This window comes from Macaca mulatta, chromosome 7 (genome assembly GCF_049350105.2).
Source record: "Macaca mulatta isolate MMU2019108-1 chromosome 7, T2T-MMU8v2.0, whole genome shotgun sequence".
In the NCBI taxonomy this organism is placed as follows: Eukaryota; Metazoa; Chordata; class Mammalia; order Primates; family Cercopithecidae; genus Macaca; species Macaca mulatta.
The window spans coordinates 96,988,361-97,011,012 of record NC_133412.1 but is presented as its reverse complement, the minus strand read 5'-3'; the positions used below and the strand labels follow the sequence as shown (position 1 = coordinate 97,011,012).

Genomic DNA, 22,652 nt, shown 5'->3' with positions numbered 1-22,652 from the left:
GGTAAAGGTTGCCCTACTAAGGTGAGATACTCCAGGAATCCCAGCCCCAGTGAGAATCTGGGCCCCAAGTATTTATGGCTTCTCCATTGGAGATACTTTATTTCGTTATGTTGCACTTATGAAGAGGAAAAAAGCCTGGAGAACCCGCTGTGAATCTCAGGGCTCCTCTTTCCACATCACCATTGCTGACACTGTGGAAGCCTGAGGCCCAATCCTCATGAGTTCTGTCCTGAGGTTGGGATTGAAGATTAGGACAGTAGGGTTCACAAGGTTATGAGTTTTCATCCAGGGGCCTGAACCACTAATTAGGGCATGGGGTGGAAGCAGAAGACACAAGAGGTCTTTGCTCTAGTAAAAGCTAGGACAGGATGAATTTCTTGGAAAGGCCAGAAGATGACTGAGTGGAATTATATTCCTTCAAAAGAAGCTCAAAGCCCTACAGGAACTCAAACTCACAGTCAACGCTGATGCTCATCCATCTTATCTTGGCACAACCAAGATACCTTCTACTCTAAGAAGCTGAAATCTGCCTTGTTAGTATTTGACAGGGAGAAGGGGAGAGGGGAAAGGAGAGTACAGGTTATGGGTGGGGCAGGCAACAGAAGGGAAGGCCAGCAGTTCACAACTACCACACACCCTCTCTTTTTCCCACTCACATGCCTTGATCAGACGGAGGTACAACTGCTTCTTACCAGAGAATAGTCATCTTGCTGGCTGTGCAGGGATAAGAATGGTGATAGTTGTACAGACTGATTGTAGCAAGAAGGGTTGGGGAAGAGAGAGAAAACTACTCTAAACCTTTTATTTTTGTTTTAGGGACCACATTCATGTAAACTGAAATACGTTTTTAGGTGACTGTGAGAAGAGGTAATGGTAATCCCAAGGGCTTGCAGGTGCCAATTACCTTGTGTGTCTCACAACATTTGAGTGATTAATTTTAATGGGACAAAAGTAAATTAAAAACCTGGAAAGGACTCTTGTCCTTTCCATATACATGGACTATGAGAAGAGAGTAAATCTGTATATGGGATCTTTATAGAGATAAGAATTAGGGCCAGTGGTGGCTTACAGGTTCCTGTAGAGGGACGGCTTACTGCAAATATGAATGGCTGAGACCTCAAGGATTTGAGAAGGTGGAGAGCAGAGTCATCAGGACTGTTGGAAATGGAGAGGGAGCCCAGAAAATAGAGAGAGAGCCTGGAATCCTGCTCAGACTCAATTCTTCTCAGCTGTCCGCCCAGAGGAGATGCTTTTCCTAATTTGAACAACAGTGCCATCCAGTCAACAAGCTGTGCACCCCTAGTACTTTGCCCAGACAGGACTCTTTTCTAATTCACACTAGGGTAAATTCTAATTGCTCAATCTCAAAAGCAGCTCAGAATGTGGACAAAGGGTTAGGGAGGCCCACTTAAGATAAGACCAGCTAGGATTTGATTAAGTCTTATGCAGCCTCTTCCTGCACATAGATATCCTCCTGCTTTTAAAGGTATTTGAAGGCTCAGGATTCAACATGGCTTAAATTTGAATTCACCATATTTCATTTACTCATAATTGAACTCCTAGGAGTGACATGTTATGAACATGGGCTTTAAAGATAATCAACCAACCTAGTAGATTAGTGCCACCAACCTCACTAATCCAGTGAGGTTATTATGAAAATGAAGTGAAAAAATGAGTTAATGGACCTGAGGCTCATCCAAGGCATCTCTTCATATGGTTTTCTTCTCTCTAGGCCCTACACACAATTTATTATGATATAATATAAGACTGGGCTCTCCTAAAAATGACCTCTCTTAAGCAAGAGATTTGTGCTTTGGAGAAGGATTCAAGGAATTCACAAACATATAATGGCTAACCAAAACTGCAAATATGGACTCTTTAGGAAAGCAACAAATTTTAACATCTTACCCTTAATGCATTTGCAGTCAAATTCAGAAAAAAAAATTGGGGGAAATGAACAAGACAAAGCGGTAGATGAGGTTGAAATGAGTGGTATTCATTTGTTAGTTCAGCAGACATTTATTGAGCATCTATTTTTAGACTAGGTACTGGGCTAGATGCTGAAGATACAGAGTGTGGTTGAAGGGACAGAGAAGCAAGGAAGGCTTCCTCTCAGAAGCAATCATTTCCAGAGGAGGTGATGTGGGGTCTTGATAATTCAACCAAGTGAAATCTGGAAAGATGGCAGAGAGACCTCAGGGGTGTGTCCTGGGAGGAGGAGAAAGGGAAGGATAGCCTGCCTTTAAAAGCAGAGAGAACAACAGCTGCCCAGACACCCAAGGTCCTATCCAACCTTAAGAATAACTCCGGTCACTGGGATCACCTCTAGGCCATAGTCAAAGCCTATGAATTCTTCACCAATTTAAGAAGAGATTAGCTACTGCTTGACAACTTTTCTGCCAAATTCAGGTGTCATGCCCCTTAGCAGGCCTATGCTATAACTAGTTAATTGCATGTGTGAGTATGTGTTCCATTCTCATATCCTTTCCTGCCAAAGAAAAGAAAATGGTGCCATGGAGTGTTCTAATGTGGGATGCTGACCAATGCATTGGACACCAAACCAGTTAACTCCAAAAGACACCAAGTCCTTGCACTGAGATGAGCTTTAGGACATTTGGCAACTAAATATAATTATTATCTAATATAAATCCAGATATTTGAAAATATAGGATGTTAAGAATATGATTCATGCTGTCAACCTAAAACACACAGCGAGAGAGGTTTAAATATATATATATATTTGTTTTTTTTTTTTTTTTTTTTGAGACAGAGTCTTGCTCTGTTGTTACCCAGGCTAGAGTACAGTGGCGCGATCTCGGCTCACTGCAACCTTCGCCTCCCCGGTTCATGCCATTCTCCTGCCTCAGCCTCCCCAGTAGCTGGGACTACAAGTGCCCACCACCATGCCTGGCTAATTTTTTTTGTATTTTTAGTAGAGACAGGGTTTCACGTGTTAGCCAGGATGGTCTCAATCTCCTGACCTCATGATCTGCCCACCTTGGCCTCCCAAAGTGCTGGGGTTACAGGCGTGAGCCACTGTGTCTGGCAAAAAATTATGTATTTTTTAGAATAGGGCATCACAATGGAAATATGCATGCCATAGTAAACCACGTTCATATTCAGGGAGACAAAAGAAGACAAAGATTTTTAAAGAAAAAATAGATGATTTCATAATTGTTTTAAGATAATTTTCCTTTGTTACAAGGATCAATAATGAGTGATGTCAGTCCAAGTTTGTATAGGCAGTTGCTGGGCAGATTTTCTTGCAGCTGTATTTTTTATTTTATTTTTTTTTGCAAGATTGCAATGGCCTTTGTGCAAGATTTCAGTTTCTACAGAATCTTTTGTGATAGTTTTTGTTATTAGGCATTAATGCATAGAACTCTTTTTTTTCTTTTTTCTTTTTTTCTTTTGGAGACAGGTTCTGACTTTGTCACCCAGGCTGGAGTGCAGTAGTACAATCTCGGCTCACTGCAACCTCTGCCTCCTGGGCTCAAGTGATACTCCCACCTCAGCCTCCTGAGTAGCTGGCACTACAGGTATGTGCCACCATGCCCAGCTAATTTTTTGTACAGATGGAGTTTCACTATGTTGCCCAGGCTGGTCTCAAACTCCTGAGTTCAAGCAATCTGCTCACTTTGGTCTCCCAAACTGCTGGGATTACAGGTGTGAGCTGCTGTGCCCAGCAAAACTCTCTCTTCATTGCTTTCTCCAGCTCTATTTGTCAATTTTTTTTTTTTTAACATAAGTGATTCCATTTTCATTCTGACAAATTTCACATTTTCCCCATTTGATCAAGTTCTTTCTCCAAAAGCATCACTAATAAGTCATCCTGTAGTGAGGTTCTGATATTCCTTGGTGCTAAGATAAACCTGTCCTTGGTTGCTGGTCTAGACGGTCCAATGTTGGAGAAAGCAAACGACAGTGAGACGTCAGTATCAAAACCCTTTTAGCCACAATTTAAGCAACAAGAGAGGTTTGAAGGGAGTGGCTCTCAGGCTGAGTATACCTGGAGTCCATTGTTAAGTTTATTTTTGTGTTTCATAGGCATTTGTTATCACTTCAAAGTGCTAAGCTAGCATTATTCTGCCAGGAATTGCACTTCTGCAAAATTTAGCAAGTAACAGATGCAAAGTTTAAAAAGAAAAACACAAAGTAAGATTAATAGTAGTTTGACAATACCAGTTTGCATAATGGCTTTGAGCCATGAACCTAAGTAACCAATTGAATAAATCAAATGACCATTATCCTGTCAAATGAAAAAGGTTGACATTAAGAGGGTAAGAGTCTCATTACAATATAGAGTCCTATTCTGATGTCTTGGGAAAAGCTGTTAACAGTATGAAAAAGCCAACTTTTTGGCCAGGTGTGGTGGTTCACCCTTGTGATCCCAGCACTTTGGGAGGCGAAAGCAGGTGGATCACTTGAGGTCAGGAGGTTGAGACCAGCCTGGCCAACATGGTGAAACCCCATCTCTACTAAAATACAAAAATTAGCCAGGTGTGGTGGCACACCCCTGTAATCCCAGCTACTCTGGAGGCTGAGGCAGGAGAATCACTTGAACCTGGGAGGCAGACGTTGTAGTGAGCCAAGATCACACCGCTGCATTCCAGCCTGGGAAACAGAGCAAGACTCTGTCTCAAAAAAAAAAAAAAAGAAAAAGTCAACTTTTCTCATCCTGGTTTGCAGTTTGAATGTCTCTGGTTATAGCACTGGGTAGTTTGGTGAACTTTCTGTGTGGCCTATACATTAGGCACAGGACTCAGTTTTAGAAATTTGTCAAGTTTCAGTTTATAGGGCTTTAGAAACAAATTACTGTTTTTAGTAATTTCATGGAAGAAGGTTGGATTGGAGGAATCTAGACAAATTCAGGATCTAGTGTAGTCTATAGGCAGACAGCAAGAACTTGAAAAAGTGCAGAGCTACAACCCAATAACAGATGTTTTAGCTTTTTGTTGGAAACATAACTTTTTCTCTCCACATAGATCACATAAGAATCTCAGATTTAAAAACCTCTTGATGTTAGAAAGCCAAACCAAGGCAGACTTTAGGTTTTGCTAAAATCTAAATTAAAATCTAAATCTAAAATTTAAATTATTAGGGTTCCTGAGTTTTCCAGGAAGTGATCGTTTTTTATCTACTCATGATAAGGCTGGAAACCAGAATGCCTGGTAAGCCAGGCATTCTATGCACATTCTCAAAATGACATTTTCATCAAAGCTTTGACAATATAGCCAATGTTTCTAATTGTATCCTGCTGTAAAGAGAGAACAGATTTTCACTGGACTTATGCAAATAACCACATTGCCATAGGAATACTTATGAATAGTTTCCAAATTTTGGAGGAATCAAGTGGAGAGAAAAAGCAAATGAATCCATCTTTGTTTACAAAAGTATACTTTACCAAGTTGCCATAAGCTACAGATAGCTTGAGAGAGAAAATTTCTTTAAATCTGAAAAACAAAACATTTAAGCAAAGGATCAAAAATGTTTTTTTTTGTTTTTTTTTTTTTTAATGAGACGGAGTCTCGCTCTGTCGCCAGGCTGGAGTGCAGTGGTGCAATCTCGGCTCACTGCAACCTCCGCCTCCCAGGTTCAAGCAATTTTCCTGCCTCAGCCTCCCGAGTAGCCGGGACTACAGGCACGTGCCACCACGCCCAGCTAATTTTTGTATTTTTAGTAGAGATGGGGTTTTACCATGTTGGTAAGGATGGTCTTGATCTCTTGTCCTCATGATCTCCCCACCTAAGCCTCCCAAAATGCTGGGATTACAGGCATGAGCCGCCATGCCTGGCCAAAAACGTTTTAAATAAAGAGCACAAAAACATTATCTTCATCAGTTTTTCAGTTTCACACAATTAATTTTTGTCTTGCTTGATCTTGAATAGCAATTTGACGAACTAATCAGTTTCTTTACTGGAGTTCTGGGAAATTTTTATCTAGTCCATTGATCTTAAAGTTATTAAAAACCTATATTTAAGAGTACTTCTAGAGTATTTTCTGTGAAAAGTAATTTTGGAGTGTAGCTTATTACAAGTGCTTTTAGAGAAAAATCAAAACAATAACTGTGAATGACCAAAACTTAGGCTAGTCATGATTAAAAATCTGATGAAAGTTCATTGTAATCAGCAATTGACAAGGAAATTCAGTTATTTTTGCTGTACACAACATAATATCCAGTATTATGACTGATGACAGATTTCTAAGAGTCTTATTAAATTTTGGAACATTCATATCAAAAACACATTCATGAATGGAACTGAAAGAAGATCTAGCATCACTTATCATTTGACGGTGTTCCCCATACAATTTACCAAGTAAGCCCTAATCATTTAATATCTCCACAAGATGAGAAGTACATCCTTTGAGACTCTCCAGGGGCTCAAATGGAAAATTCCAAAGTGAAATCTAGGTCAAAACTATTTAATTTAGAATTTTGATCCTGGGGAAGCATGCCAAAGATGGAAAAAAGGTTTGAAACAGTTGATCAAAACAGGATCATAGGTTGCTGTAAACTAATAGCCATGCATTTAACCAGAGTGATAAACACTTCAAAAGCAATATAGAAAGTTATATGGCTTTAAAAACCTTAACACTTTCAAAGCTCAGTTTTCCTAAGTAATCAGAAACCTAGTAAAGACAACACAGAGTTACCTTGTTTTTATTAAACAATGTTAGTCTGACATATCAAAGAATTGCATAAAGATCATTTTGTCTTAAGCTGGGTTTACAGTTTTATAATCTTTATGTCAAACTCTAACGCCTTAAAATGTTTGGTAGAGATGACTATAAAGCTGTCTGAACAGTAAACACAGGCAAAAATGTATGCTGACAAATTTTAAGGTATTTCTATTTTTTATTTTACCAACATTTTAAAAACCAGCTTACTTATCAAAGATTTGTGTAAGTCATATAAACTAAAAGGTATTTGGGTTAATTGCTAAATATTTTACATGAGTGCTCATTTATTTAAGTCAATCTGAATAGAGTTCCTTTAGGGATTTCTGGATGAGTATGACAGATTATAACATGTAAATATAGCATATAACATAATATATGCACATATGAGTAGATACACCTAGACATAGATACATACACACAGAGATCTTATAGCTTTCACTTTAGAATTTTAGGCATGAGACACAAAACATATAGACTCACCAGTTTATAGAAGACAGTTGGGTCAAAGATGGGATCTGTTCATATGGGTAAACTTTATTTGCCCTCATAGGTAATCTAATAAGGCTGCAGACCAAAATTGTGGGTGAAGCAATTTGGTTAAAAAAAAAAAAAAACAAAAAAAACCAAAAAAAAACCTCTTTCTTTTTTTCTATTTTTTCAAGTTTCAAATGAGTTTAGGGTTAAATTTTCGATGTTTACATTTTAGCTAGGACAGACTGAATTTTATAAGAAAAAAACCCCAAAATCTCCAAATAGTCTTTTTTAGCAACAAATCTATCTTTTGTTTGCCGGTTTGGTTTGCTTGACAGTTGATGCAGGTGGAGAAACATTTTAGCTGGTTTCTTTTGTTTTTTTCCTTTTTGACCTCTGCATAGCAGACAATAGAAAATTTATACCAGACAAAGACACCTTATATTATTGCACTGAGCTCAAGATTTTGATCTGTTTGATCTGAGAGTATAATTTTCATAAATATTTGTCTAGTTCTTCCCTTTTAGACTGTCAATCCTTGGATTAACTGTTCCATCACCATAAGCAACTGCTAGTGAAACAAACCTAAATATGCATTTCCAAAAGGTGTCTAGGTTGTTGGTTACCATGGAGCTATTTTAATTAGTAAAGCCATTAAACAGAAAGCCCTGTGAAACTTTTTAAAAACCTTGGCTGGAATGCCACAAGCAGTGAGTTTTATCTCAACATCAGTAGAAAAGTTGACAGACTAAAAGTTGGTAGAAAAGAAGTAGAGATAAGGAAGTTAGAAGGCTCTACATGTTAACTCTGTAGTTGCAGGATTTTTTAAAAAAGAGCTTGAGAAATGATCATTTGGGCACTGAATTTTTCTTGATATAATTTGCCCATCAATTTTAAAATTGCACATGAGAATAGGCCATAATATGTGGACAGTGGGAGTCCCAGAAAACTTGGTATGCTTTAATATTTGAGAATTCTGCTTCTTATTAATTTCTCAAGAACAAAGAAAATGCTATAAATTCTTTCATAACATATCAAGAGTTTGGACCAGTGTTTTAGATGATGGTGATCATACTAGTGGCTTTCAATTAGCTATCTTGCATACGCCATCTAGAACGTTTATTTTTGCTCTTGGAAGATTTTTAGAAACAAGCAAAGGAAAAAGGCCAAATCATTTACAGATGGGCATAACCAAGCCAAAATGGAACCAAGATAAGAGTGTTCACAAAACTTTTAACCCAGGCATTCAGATCAAACAAAATATTCAATTATGCATGCAAAAAGGACCAAAAGTAAATTTACCAGAAAAGATATGCCTTATAATAACTAATGGTATGCTATTTTCAAGAGACCCATCTCACTGGTAATGAAACCCTTAGGCTGAAAATAAAGGGATGGAGGAAAATCTACCACGCAAATGGAAATCAGAAAAAGCAGGGGTTGGAATCCTAATTTCAGACAAAACAGACTTTAAACCAGCAAAGATCAAAAAGACCCTTTACATAATAGTAAAGGGTTCAATTCAACAAGAAGACTTAACTATCATTAATATACGTTCACTCAACACAGGAGCACCCAGATTCATAAAGCAAGTTATTGGAAACCCACAAAGAGACTTAGACTCCCACACAGTAATATTGGGACACTTTAACACTTCACTGACTTCCCTGACAGTAGTAGATGGATTATCAAGGCAGAAAATTAACAAATTAACAAAAGTACTCGGGACTTGTACTCAACATTGGACCAAATGGATTTGATAGACCTTTGCAGAACTCTCTACATCAAACCAACAGAGTACACATTCTTCTCATTGCCACATGGCACATACTCTAAAATTGGCCACACAATTGTACATAAAACAATCCTCAGCAAATGCGAAAGAACCGAGATCATACCAAATACACTCTTGGACCACAGCACAATAAAAATACAAATGAAGACTAAACAAATTGTTCAAAACCATGCAATTACATGGCAATCAAACAATCTGATCCTGAATAACTTTTTTTGTGTGTAAATAATGAAATTAAGGAAGAAATCAAGTTCTTTGAAATTAATGAGAACAAAGATACAACACACCAGAATCTCTGGGACACAGCTAAGGCAGTGTTAAGAGGGAAATTTATAGCAGTAAACACCCACATCAAAGGTCAGAAAGATCTCAAATTAAAAACCTAACATCACAATTAAAAGAACTAAAGAAGCAAGAGCAAACCAATCCCAAAGCTAGTAGAAGACAAGAAATAACTTAAATCAGAGTTGAAGATTAAGACATGAAAAAACATTCAAAAGATCAATGAATCCAGTTTTTTTTAAAATAAGATTTTTTATTAGTCTAGCTGCTACATAGATTAATAAAGAAGAAAAGACAGAAGATACAAATAAACACAATTAAAATGACAAAGGGGATGTTAACACTGACCCCTCAGAAATACAAACAAACATCAAAGACTACTATGAGCACCTCTATGCAAACAAATTAGAAAACCTAGAAGAGATGGATAAATTACTGGACACATACACCCTCCCAATACTAAACCAGGAAGAAATTGAATCCCTGAACAGACCAATAATGAGCTCCAAAATTGGATCAGTAATAAATAGCCTACCAACCAAAAAAGTCCAGGAGCAGACATATTCAGAGCTGAATTCTACCAGATGTACAAAGAAGAGCTGGTACCATTCCTATTGAAACTATTCCAAAAATTGAGGAGGAGCGACTCCTCCCCAACTCATTCTATGAGGCCAGTATCATCCTGATATCAAAACCTGGCAGAGACACACACAAAAAAGAAAACTTCAGGCCAATATCTTTGATGAACATTGATGCAAAAATCCTAAACAAAATACTGGCAAACTGAATCCAGCAGCACATCTGAAAACTAATACAACACAATCAAGTAGGCTTTATCCCTGGGATGTGAGGTTGGTTCAACATATGCAAATCAATAAATGGGATTCATTACATAAACAGAACTAAAGAAGAAAGCCACATAATTATCTCAATAGATGCAGAAAAAGCTTTCAATAAAATTCAATATACCTTCATGTTAAAAACTCTCAATAAACTAGGTATTGAAAGAACATACCTCAAAATGGTAACAGCCGTCTATGACAAACTCACGGCTGACATCATATTGAATGGGCAAAAGCTGGAAGTATTGCCTTTGAAGACTGGCACAAGGATGCCCTCTCTCACCACTCCCATTCAATGTAGTACTAGAAGTTTTGGCCAGAGTAATCAGGCAAGAGAATGATTAAAAGGCATCCAAATAGGAAGAGAAAAGTCAAACGATCCCTGTTTGAAAATACCATAATTCTATGTTGAGAAAACCCCACAGCCTTGACGCAAAAGTTTCTTTAGCTGATAAACAACTTCGGCAAAGTTTCAGGATACAAAATCAATGTACAAAAATCACTGGCATTCGTATATATCAGCAACAGTCAAGCCAAGAGTCAAATGAAGAATGCAATTCCATTCACGATGGCCACACACAAAAAATATACCTGGGAATACAGCTAACCAGGGAGGTGAAAGATATCTACATAGAGAATTACAAAACACTGCTCAAAGAAATCAGAGATGATATAAATGGGAAAACATTCCATGCTCATGGAAAAGAAGAATCCATACTGTTAAAATGGCCATATTTCCCAAAGCAATGTATAGATTCAATGCTATTTCTATTAAACTACAAATGACATTCTTCACAGAACTAGGAAAAAAACTATTTTATAATTCATATGGAATCAGAAAAGAACCCAAACAGCCAAGGCAATCCTAAGCAAAAAGAACAAAGCTGGAGGAATCATGCTACCTGACTTCAAACTGTACTGCAGGTCTACAATAACCAAAACAGTGTGGTACTGGTACAAAAACAGACACATAGAACAATGGAACAAAACAGATAGCCCAGAAATGAGGCCACACATCTACAACCATTTGGTCTTCAACAAAGCTGACAAAAACAAGCAATGGGGAAAGGACTCCCTATTCAAATAAATGGTGCCAGGATAACTGGCTAGTCATATGCAGAAGATTGAAACGGACACCTTCCTTACACCATATACAAAAATCAACTCAGGATGGATTGAAGACTTAAACATAATACCCAAAATTATAAAAACCCTGGAAGACAACCTAGGCATTTCATGAAAAAGATGCCAAAAGGAATTGCAACAAAACCAAAATTGACAAATGGGATCTAATTAAACTTAAGAGCCTCTGCACAGCAAAAGAAACTATCAACAGAGTAAACAGATAACCTATAGAATGGGAAAACATTTTTGCAAACTGTGCATCTGATGAAGATCTAATATCCAGCATCTATAAGGAACTTAAACAAATCTGCAAGAAAAAAAAAAAACAACCCCATTAAAAAGTGGGCAAGGGACATGAACGGATACTTTTCAAAAGAAGACATACATGTGGCCAACAAACATATGAGAAAAAGCTCAATATCACTGATCATTAGAGAAATGCCAATCAAAACCACCATGAGATACCATCTCACACCAGTCATAATGTCTATCATTAAAAAGTCAAAAAATAACAGATGCTGGCGAGGTTGTGAAGAAAAGGGAACACTTATATTCTATTGGTGGGAGTGTAAATTAGTTCAAGCATTGTGGAAAGCAGTGTGATGATTCCTCAAAGACCTAAAAACAGAACTACCATTTGATCCAGCAATCTCATTACTGAGTATATACCCAAAGGAATATAAGTTGTTCTACCATAAGGACATGCCTTCTGACCCTAGAAAGGATCTTTTCTGATGAACATTATCATATTCTACTTTAATGTGCTCCTTAAATTCCTATAGTAATTTCCATGAGGTTGTTCCCCATACAAGTGTCTACTTAATAGGCCAGTGTTCCATTGACTATATAGCTAGGTCGTGGGCTACTGTCATGAGTCAGTAAAAACCGAAATGTAAAGGCCTTTATTATTGTTCAATTCCCCTTTCACTGCCAGGAAAACAGCATGCGATTCAGTCTGTTGAGCTAATTTGTTATCTTTTTCAATCAGTCTTTCAATCTGCCAGTCTTAGTGTGGTGGCCTTCCAAATAGGAGGCTATTCATCCACCTTGGAACTACCATTCATGAACCAAGCAGCTCTTTGATGATTAATACAGATCTATTAACACGGCACTGTCCAGGTGGTGATAGGACGCAGTAGTTCTTCAAGTGGCTCCAAAGTCAATCCTAGAGGGAAACAGTCTACCTGCTTGTAGATTCAGTGAGTACCTCTGTGTCCCCCTAGTAACATGTTTCTCTCATTTCCACTTTATTATGGAACTCTTCTGGATGCTGTCTTCCTTATTAGATTGTTTCTCTGACATAACACAAGACAATAACAGCATTTCAGGTTTCAGGAGTATTTTATGTCCTTCAGTCATAGGGGCTGTTACCATTAATGTCCAATAGTAAGGTAGTAGCTGTCTTTCAAATTGTGTATATCTTACTACATCATTTAGGAATATTCTGATACAGAATCCCAGTGGTCACCTATGAGTGGTACTCACAGGCTTTCGCAGTAATCTCCAGTCTACATATAATAGGCATATGTTACAGACACTTCCAAGATCATATATGATATGGAACGACAAAATAGGCAGTGAGAGAGGAACTACTTTTTGAAATTCAGATGTGGCTGCTTTTTTGGTCCCTCATTCAAATACAGCATTCTTTGGGTAGTTTTGTGGATAGCAGTGAGCAACATTTCTAGATGTGGAATATGCATCCTCCAAAATCTAAATAGATCAATGAAACATTGGGCTTTTTTGTTTATTTCAAGGGGTAGTAATGAGATCAGTTTATTTGTGCTCACCTATGGAACGTCATGGTGGCATCTGCCCAGGTTATTCCTAAGAATTCCACCATTTTGAGAGGCCTTGACCCTTGCTAGACTTATCAGCCAGCCTCTGCTGGTCATGTGTGTCACTGCTGCATTTAGGTCATTCCTCACCTGGTTTTCAGTTTCAGATATCAGGATATAATCAATATAGTGTATTATTACACTCAGAACCTGCTTTAATCCAAATCTCTTTAAACAAATTATTGTAGTAGCTGGTGAATTTAAATAACCCTATAACAACATAATCTTTCCATGAACTTTCTCTTGTTTGAACAACCATCAAGAACTGGGATATTATCTCATTTCAGGTGAAAATGGTATTCATGTGTGGTTGCCACAAATTCGGTATTCAGGATTCAGTATTTGCACAGAGGAAAGGTAAGCATAAGTTTCAGGTGAAAGACATAAATTTTATTATTTATTTTTAACTTCAAAAATATTACTTTCTAGCATATATGACCTTATAAAAGAGATCAAGAAATTAATACATGTATATAATACATTTATAACTGCTAGACCTTTATTTGAGTCTGAACATGTTACTTAGTGAGAAAATTTTTTTCTAAGTCTTAATGAGATAATGTCTTACACCATATTTTTATTTATATTGCTTTGGCTTGTGATTAATTGCTTTGCTATTCAATAGTGGCAAAATTCTTTATATAGTAAATAACATTAATTAAAATAAATTTATTACTCTTATTTAAATAAATCTATCAAGATGACCTTTCAAAAATTCAATTCCTTTTGGTTTAAGCCAGTTATTTAAGGGAAATGTATTATGTTTGCCTTAAGAAATTTTTAATTTATGAAAAGGAAAGAAAGAGATTAATTTCAAGAAAGGTTATCCAATCTTGGAGCTACCTACCTGATTATATTCAAGACAGATTAGCTTAAAAATTTTGTTAGCTTTAAATAGCAGAAATAACTACTCTTGCATGTATCATATACCACGTCCCATAACTCATCAGCATGTCTTATACCATAAATAAAACTTTGAAATCTACTTGGATAAGACTTTTTGAAAATCAGGTAGGAATTTATTAAAAGGAAAAACTGAAATCTTCTCACCTACATTACTGACTTGCAGGAGAAGGGGTTATCCTTTGTGGGGTGGAGGGTAGGGGAACCACCCAAAAAGAGCAGGCTGATAAATTGGCTACAGTAAATAGATCCATAAGAAAATATCAGTGCTTATAAAAAATTACATGACAAATAATGGTGGGTTATTATATCCATAGCTTACTGTCACGGTAATGACCCATAGCTTTAGATGTAATTATATTTATGCAGGGATTCCCGCAGACCTGAAAATTAACTCAAGCACTCATTCAAAGTAGAAGATTGAGAATGGACTAGAGCCTACTGCCACTGTGTCAGTGTGACTTGGGTTTCTGTGCCTTCTCGTTTGCTCACGTTCTGATCCCCGAGGACTGTGAAGAGCAAAGGTCTACTGACCACTGACCTCAGGCCACTCAAAAGGCAGGATCCGTTATGACATCGTTTTGCACAAGTAGAGCACTAATGCCTAGTCAGGTATCAGCTTCACTGCAGGATTGAAACATGGCTGCCAATCTCCCTGTATTCTTATGAGTGCCTTCCATCAAAAAGCACAGAATGGCTCTTAAATGAGGTAAATATAACATGTGCTGACTCAAAAATATATCTGAGACATATTAACATGAAAAACAACTTATTAAATGGAATATAGTGTGTAAATACATTTATGCAAACACATTAAGCTATGTAGTTACTGTCACGCATCACTTAACCACCAGGAAAATTTTGAGAAATCTGATGTTTGGGAATTTCTTTGTGCAAATATCAGAGTGTATTTACACAAACCTAGATACGTAGCCTACTACACACCTAGACTGTATGCTATAGCCTATTGGTCCTAGGCTACAGACCTGTACAGCATGTTACTGTACTGAATACTCTAGGCAACTGCAACACAAATCACTAGGCGATGGGAATTTTTCAGCTGTATTGTATATGTGATCTGTCATTGACAGAAATGTTGTTACACGTGGGATGACTGTAAATGATTTTCTGTGATTATGTATTCCAAGTCACAGAGGTGAAGTTAAAGATTATAATATTGTAATATTAATTATAATAATAAACATTTATTTTGGTCTTCTTCCCTGGTCAGAACTTGGACAGAGCTCATGAAACCTTTATAATTTCCCAAATGATAAAGGTGCTAGGAGCATATTTTGTTCTAATAAGGTCACTCTTGCTGGGTTCCTTAATGAAGGCTGGTCAGCAGGAAGATCAAGGCATGGTTAGAAGCTTGGCACTCTCCCTCATCCCCCATCAACAGTTAGGGGAGAGGAACTAGAGATTGAGTTTGTAATTGATCGTGCTTATGTGATAAACCCTTCAAAAAATCTCCAAAAGACAGGATTCAGAGCGCATCCAGGTTGGTGAACACATCCTATGTGCTAGGAGTGGGGTGCATTCCAACTCCATGGGGACAGAAATTCTGTATTCAGGACCCTTCCAGAGCTCTCTCTGTATCTCTTCATCTGGCTGTTTATCTGTGTCCTTTATAATATCTTTAATAATAAACTGGTAAATGTCTTCCCCTGAGTTCTGTGAGCCATCATAGCAAATCATCAAAACTGAGGAGGGAGTTGTGGGAACCCTCCATTTGTAGCCAAGGCTGATAGAAGTTTGGGTAACCTGGGGATTCGCTACTTGAAACTGGCATCTGAAGTGGGGGCAGTCTTGTGGGACTGAGTCCTTAACCTGTAGCGTCTGCATAAACTCCAGGTGGTTGGTGTCATAGTTGAATTATAGGATGCCCAGTTGGTGTCCAGAGAGTAGGAGAATTGGTTGGTATTGGGAAAACCCCCACACATTTGGTCACAGAAGTGCTGAAAGTGTTGCATGTCATAGAGAAAAGCTTTGCTTTCCTCTTTACGGTAAACTGGGGAGAGAACAGAAGGAAAAAAGTGCTTCTTTAAAAGTCACAGAAAGGAAAGGAATTTTAAGAAAAATAAAACTCTTAAATATAGCAAATGGGATGACAGCTGCTGTATACAAAATGACAAAATTAACAAAGTAATATACCCATTATGCGTACAGCAATTTGCAGTTATCAAAAAATTTTCATATATAATGCATGTGTGTATATTTTATATATATATATAGATTATATAAAATGTGTATGTGTGTATAAATTATCTTCCTGAAGATAGAACCAACTGATTCTTTCCTGGGGCAAGGACACTGAGTTATAGCTTCAAGACTTGAGTTGTATTACTATTTGCTCTGAATTTGAAGGTCAAAAAGTCAAACAAATTTACAAGACTAGGTTCTAATGGCAGTTACTTTGTCAATGATGCAAGCCACTTTTCATTTCAAAAGCATATGTGGACTTAAAGCTGTGAAAACCAGATAAAGGTAGGCATATTTTTTGAAAGAAACTGCCAGGTATAGAGGGATTAATTGTTTCCACACATCTAAGCCTGACTCCAAAACTGGCAGTGGAAGACAATATCTCACTAACAAGTCTTAGACATGTAGTACTTGAAAAAGAACAGGTACATCCTATACCAAGGTGTTTGAAATGGAGACCAGGAAGATGATAGGAAAGAAAATATGTTCAGAGCAACCCAGGCTGAGACTGGGGAGGCACAATTGAAGACAGGACTAGGCAAGAGGTCTCATAATTAACTTGGTTTCCCACCCATAGCTGCATTTAGACTCTACTAACTTCAATAGGCATGTTGGGTCAGGATGCAAAATTATTTGCCTTTTAATTCACAATATTTTATCCATTTCATAACACATATGGCTTAGAAGCTGAGAGTATGGGGCTTGAAGACAAATCTCAGTTCTAATGAATAATAATTATAATAGGTTGGGCAGGTTATTCAACTTCTCTCTGATTGCTTCCTTATGTGTCAAGGGAGGATAGCACCACCCACCTCAGTGGGTTTGCATAAAGATAAAAACACCAAATGTGCCTTAGTTTGGTACATAGAACACACTACAAAACATGGACTCATGAATAATAGAAACATCTGCTCTAGAACTCTCCTTAGAAAGAAAGAGCCTGATTTTAACAGAGAACAAACATAAGCTGTGTTGCACAACCCTTTTCTCCAGCTGAATCTTCACCATGTCTCCCTGGGTCCCAACGCACAATCCTCATGACCACATAGGAGGCTCAAGACATCTACAGAAGACTGACGTTAAGACAAAGGTGTGATTGTTTTTAAAGAGACTAAGAAACTCCAAATAATGAGTCTATCATGAGCAATGACTCTGGAGAAATATAAAATATGAACTCTGCCCTTAAGATATTGTCAGCCTGGTGGCAGTGGGAAGAGGGGCAGGGGAAACCCTGAAAGTTGGGTTGGAGAGACAGCCATGTAAAACCAAGTAGATGTATTTATAAGGCTTCCCTGCAGAAGGGATGGCTTTGCTGAATCTGAAGGAAGAGTAGGAACAATCCAGGGAATGAGAAGATGCAAGCATGAAATGCAAGAACATTGTTATGTTTGTAGTAGAAGGAGCTTATGAAGGCAAAGGGAGAGGAATCAGGGACAAATCAACAAAGTCCCAGTATGGGAAGGCAAGAAATGTACATTTTATCATCAAAGGGAAGGGAGAGCCATGGTTGAATCTCCACAATGAGATGAACTTGATCAGCTTTTTACCTCGGAAAGGTTCCTCCAGCTTAGTTTTGAAGTAAGAGCAGAACAGAAGCTACAACTACACTCCAGGCAAGACAGATGACCACTCCAACAAAACGCAGCGACCGAGGAATCAGGAGAAGATCAACTAAAAGATAGCAGATATCATATTAGCAGGGCTTGGTGACAATTGGGTATGGAAGAAGTGAGAAGGATCTTGGCTGACTGCAGTTTCTGACTTAGACAACTGAATGGACAGTGGGCCCATATGTTAACATAGAAAATACAAGGAAAGAACCAGAATTCCTGAGAGCTGATGTGCACAGTCCATAGAGATTCAGAGAGGTCCCTGTGCCCTGTGGTGGTAAGCAAAGCTGTGAAAGACACTCTGCGTGATGGACAGAATGTGATTTGGTGTCTTTCAGAAGGAGTCTCGGTCCTGGTTTGGGGCTCTGATGACTCAACAAAGTGAAGTCTGGAAAGAGGGCAGGGAGACCTCCTGGTGTGCCCTAGGGGGAGGAGAAAGGAAAGCATGGCCTGACTTAGAGAGGAGAGAGAACAGCAGCTACCCAGACACCCCAGGATCTGCCCAATCTTGAGCTACTCCTGTCACTGGGATTCCCTCTGTGCCCCAGACAAAGCAACTGGTACTCACCACAAAGGTAAGAAGACTGTATGTTGAATATTTTATATAAATCTATAGAGATACAGAAATATGAATAGATATTCTTCCAAAAATACCACAGACCTGAGACACGTGTCCCATTCCTTGGTCAAGGGAATGTTATAGAACAGTATATATGCAAAGACTTTCCAAGAGGTATTAGTAGCCATATATATTTTTTAAAAGTCAATTTCTTCATTAGTATGAAAGATTCAGAAAGGCAAATTTATAAAATTTATAGAGACAAAATAGATAAAGGTTGCCTAGGTCTGTGCTGTTTTTCTCCCCTTTGCCCTTGCTCATGCTAACTTCCTTGCTTGGTATGCCCTTCTATATTTCCAAATTCCTTACTCTATTCATCCTTCAAGAATAAGCTCTGAAAATTAAAAAGAAAAAACAGGTCATGTATACTGTGGTCCCATTCATGCAAAATTGAACACACAGCTATTATATGAGAATGGATATGTGGAGAGGTGACTTAAAGAATGGCAAAATAATTATAATAGTTAACAGTGAAATATCAAATTTTCACTTTTTTGTGTTGGATAATTTTTGAGAAGGTAAGATAATGACTCCCATACAAATATAAAAAGAACAAGTACCAACCTTTTAAAACTTGTTAATTAATGAGGGGAACCACAAAGCCATTACAACTGATTCAAAGGTAAATTCAAAGAACCACACATATATAGGCCATAGGGAAGAGCAAAATTTGCTTAATAGATGCAAAGCTGATTTCTTCCAATGTAGAGGGAAAATTGAATCTCCTCCAGATTAAATTTATATGCATCTCTGGATAGATGCAAATATTTATTAGTTACCTAAAACTCTGAGTTGTAAATAGCTCAAAGACAATGTATGATACAGAGACCCCACAGAATTAGGTTACCTAGAAGAGTAGCTAGACAACGCCTAGTTTTTTACTGAAGATATCCAGAGTCCATTTCAAAGTCAGGTCTGTTTTAAAGTCTTTTGCAACTTTTCCCTCAACTTTCTTATACAATTTTACAAATATTTTACAAATATTAAAAAAAAATTTATAATGAACATATATCCTTTTTTAATTAAAAAAGCATGCCTCCAAACAAACAAACAAACAAATGCAATATTAGAAGCTCCTTTTCCTCGATTGACTTAGGTGTCACCTTTTCCAAATTATTTATCTAACCACTGCCACCCCAAGGTTAAGTTAGGTGCCGTTCTTCTCCTATGCTCCCATAAAAGCATGTGAATCATATGTTCCTCCTACCACAATGTATTATAATCATATTTTTCTGCAGGCCCAGCTCAGGCTGTGAGTGCTTTGAGTACCCAAATCATGAGTCATCTTTGTATTCTGGCCGCCCAGCCCATAGCAGGTTCCCTATAGATGCTCACTGAATGAATGAAGAGACTAGTGCATGCATTGATTCTGTATCTTTTGCCAAAATTATATTGGGGATGGGAAGGGGAGAGAGAGAGAGAGAAACGCTTAGCATTTGCTTTTAAAAATAAATTGTTTGGAGTGACATTAACAAAATGTTGAGTAGGAAGAGAAGGAAATCCAATACTATTTTGAATCCTTGGCTACAAGGGAGGTAGGGAACCATAATGAACGAGTAGGGATTGTAGGAGTCAAATTTCAGAGAAAAAAAGAATTGTGAATTTATCTTTAAAGTTTGCTTCAAAAGCATTTATCTGCTGTGATATTTGCCTAAGATTTACTAAGGTTGAAGTACTTAAATAAGGGAATTGGCTTTATGTAAATAAGTTCATAGCTACAGATTTGTGAAGATTTGAATAGAGACTCAGTATTCTAAATATCAGGAAAACACAAGTTCACAGTGTACACAATGCCTGATGCCACCCAAAGCCTGAACACTTAAAAATCACGAATGGGTACTTTACAATAAATGCTTTAAGACCAGAGCTGAACTAACACCACAGACTGCACAGGGGAAGGGTCTGACATGCAGTAACTAAGGAATTTGACCTGTAGGTCCAGTGAGGCCCCTAAGAAATCATTACATCATTGCAACCAAATCTTCATTCATTCATTCATTCTTTCATTCATTCTTTCATTCATTCAACAAATACCTATGAAGCAATCACTAAGTGCCGGACACCCTGCTAGAAGTGACAAATGTAACACTGTCACTTAGAGTTAGAAAGGTGAATGTGAAAAGTAAGCACAGGAGGGAGGACATCAGGTCACATGGAGGAGACAATAAATCAGCTTTGGGGTGTCAGGAAGGACTCCTCTCATGTGCTGAAAATGAAGATAAGTCTAGAAGAAGAGGCTGAGGGATGCAAAGCAGCCAGGGTAGAGCACTGGGAGCAGGAAGTCAAATGTGTCTCGAAGCTTGAGGCTAGAGACTCATGGAGGACAAAATGATAAAACACATCACTCTTAAGAAGCTGTGGAACTTTAGGAACTTGAGAGTTTACAAAGCCCTCTCACATCTTAATTTATTTGGGCCTCTCACAACAAACCTGTGAAGTAGATGTTCATTATCCTAGGGGTTCTCAATGAATAAATATTTATTGAATATGTTGACCTAAGAGGATGAAGCTGAGGCAAAATTAATACAAGTAGAGAGTTTATTTGGGCCAAACTTGAGGATTGCAACCCAGAAGCATAGATTCAAGTTGCCCTGAATGTACACTCCAATTAGCAGGAGTTACAAGTGAATTTTTAAAGGCAAAAACGGGGACAGGGAATGGACTGTTACAAAATTGTTTGTCAGAAATTCTCATTGGTTTACACAAAGAACATTGATTAGTGATTGGCTATACATTTTTAAACTACAGAGTATGTGTTATAGTGTCTGGTGTGGCATTATTAGGTTAAATTTCCAGCTACTTGTGGCAATAGCAAGCAGTGTCAAGAGATGAATACTTAGGTCAAAGAGGGGAGTAGGGTGTGGGATTGTGGCCTCATTTTAATGTCTCTCTGGGCCTAATAATTAAAAGGATTTGTATTCCTCAGATACAAATTTCTTTTCTCAAGCCTATGTGTGCATATGTCAGAATTTGATATCAGATAACAGAAGCCACTCAAGCTAATTTAAAGAGAAGAGATTTCATATACAAAATTCTGTGTTCATAAAATCACTGGAAAGGCTCACTGGAGCAGGCTCGAGGCTGATCTTCCAGGAGCAATTCTTAGACCCACCCAGTTCTAGCCCAAAAAGGGAGATGATATTTCATCAGAAACCACCATGTTTAGGCCCCTGACCCTGGGTTGGGGGTCCTCACCAGCAATGGAGCCAACTATAAACTTAAATTAGCCAACAAAGTTGCCATGATCACAGGATCTACAAACAGTTGAGAACAACTCTTTGGGAATTTGGGAACTGTGGGTGTCTTTGGGTTTTGTTGACTTCATTTCTTAGGCTCATCCCCACAAAGCAAAGTTTACTAGGCTTAAGTGCTAGTAGTTTTTTGGGAAGGTGATCTTAATGAGCAACATCGAGGAACAGGAAAGGAAACTAGGAAAGGAGACAAAACCAGTGCAGGATGTGTTATGGAGTCAGCCCACTATAGGTCACTGGGTGAGAGGTTTCAAAGGTCTTCTAGGAAGCAGGAAATGCATCTCAGAGGCATCTCTCAGGGGAAGAGGAGAGAATTCCTCCATCAGTCAAGAGTTGCCCTATGTGGGTTAATGCCTCACACTTTGAAGTTGCATGCCTGTGAACACTCAGTGGTTTCACATGCCTGAAGCAGGGAGCTCTCTGGTTGCAGCTACAAAGCAAACTAAAGCCTTGAGAAACTAAACTGAGAACGAGTTTTCATAGTAGGAATTTTCGTGGGAGGGGAGGCCAAGAAGATCTGATGTGGACATAGGAAGTTCAATGCATCTATGGACCCTTTATCTCTTTATCTCTTCTAGTCCTCTGACCATCCATAGTGCAGCATGAGGTTATCTGCTCTGAGTTAGTGGAGAGAATTCATTTGGTGCCTCAGGGCTAGAAATGCAGCAAGAAAAGTCTCAGTCCTAGTCTAAATTGTCACCTCCTTCTCATCTCTGCCCCAGGATCGGCTTCGCCATTGCCCAGCATCTGGCCCACTATAGGGCCCACGTGGTCATCAGCAGCGGGAAGCAGCAGAAGGTGGCCACGCCCTAGGAGGAGGGCCACGCCCTAGGAGGAGGGGCTGAGCATGTGCCAGATACCCTGTGCTACATGGGGAAGGCTGAGGACCGGGAGCGGCTGGTGGTCATGGTGAGGGGCATAGAAGGAGGTGCAGACAGGCTCAGGGATTCTGATATTATGCCCCACATTAGGGCAGAGGGATAAAGCCACCATCACAGGAATCAGGTCAACTGTGTGTCACTTGAGCCTTGTC

General features: G+C 38.4%; 1 protein-coding gene across 1 annotated transcript in view; it reads left to right on the top strand.

The window, feature by feature from the left end:
• The window catches only part of LOC106999362 (uncharacterized), a 154,871-nt gene that overhangs the window by 110,616 nt on the left and 21,603 nt on the right, over positions 1-22,652 (top strand). The window contains exons 6-7 of the mRNA XM_077940739.1: positions 13,322-13,391; positions 18,088-18,324. Of these exons, the coding sequence (XP_077796865.1) occupies positions 13,322-13,391; positions 18,088-18,134 (117 nt within the window). The 3' untranslated portion in view covers positions 18,135-18,324. The remainder of the gene's footprint in view (positions 1-13,321; positions 13,392-18,087; positions 18,325-22,652) is intronic.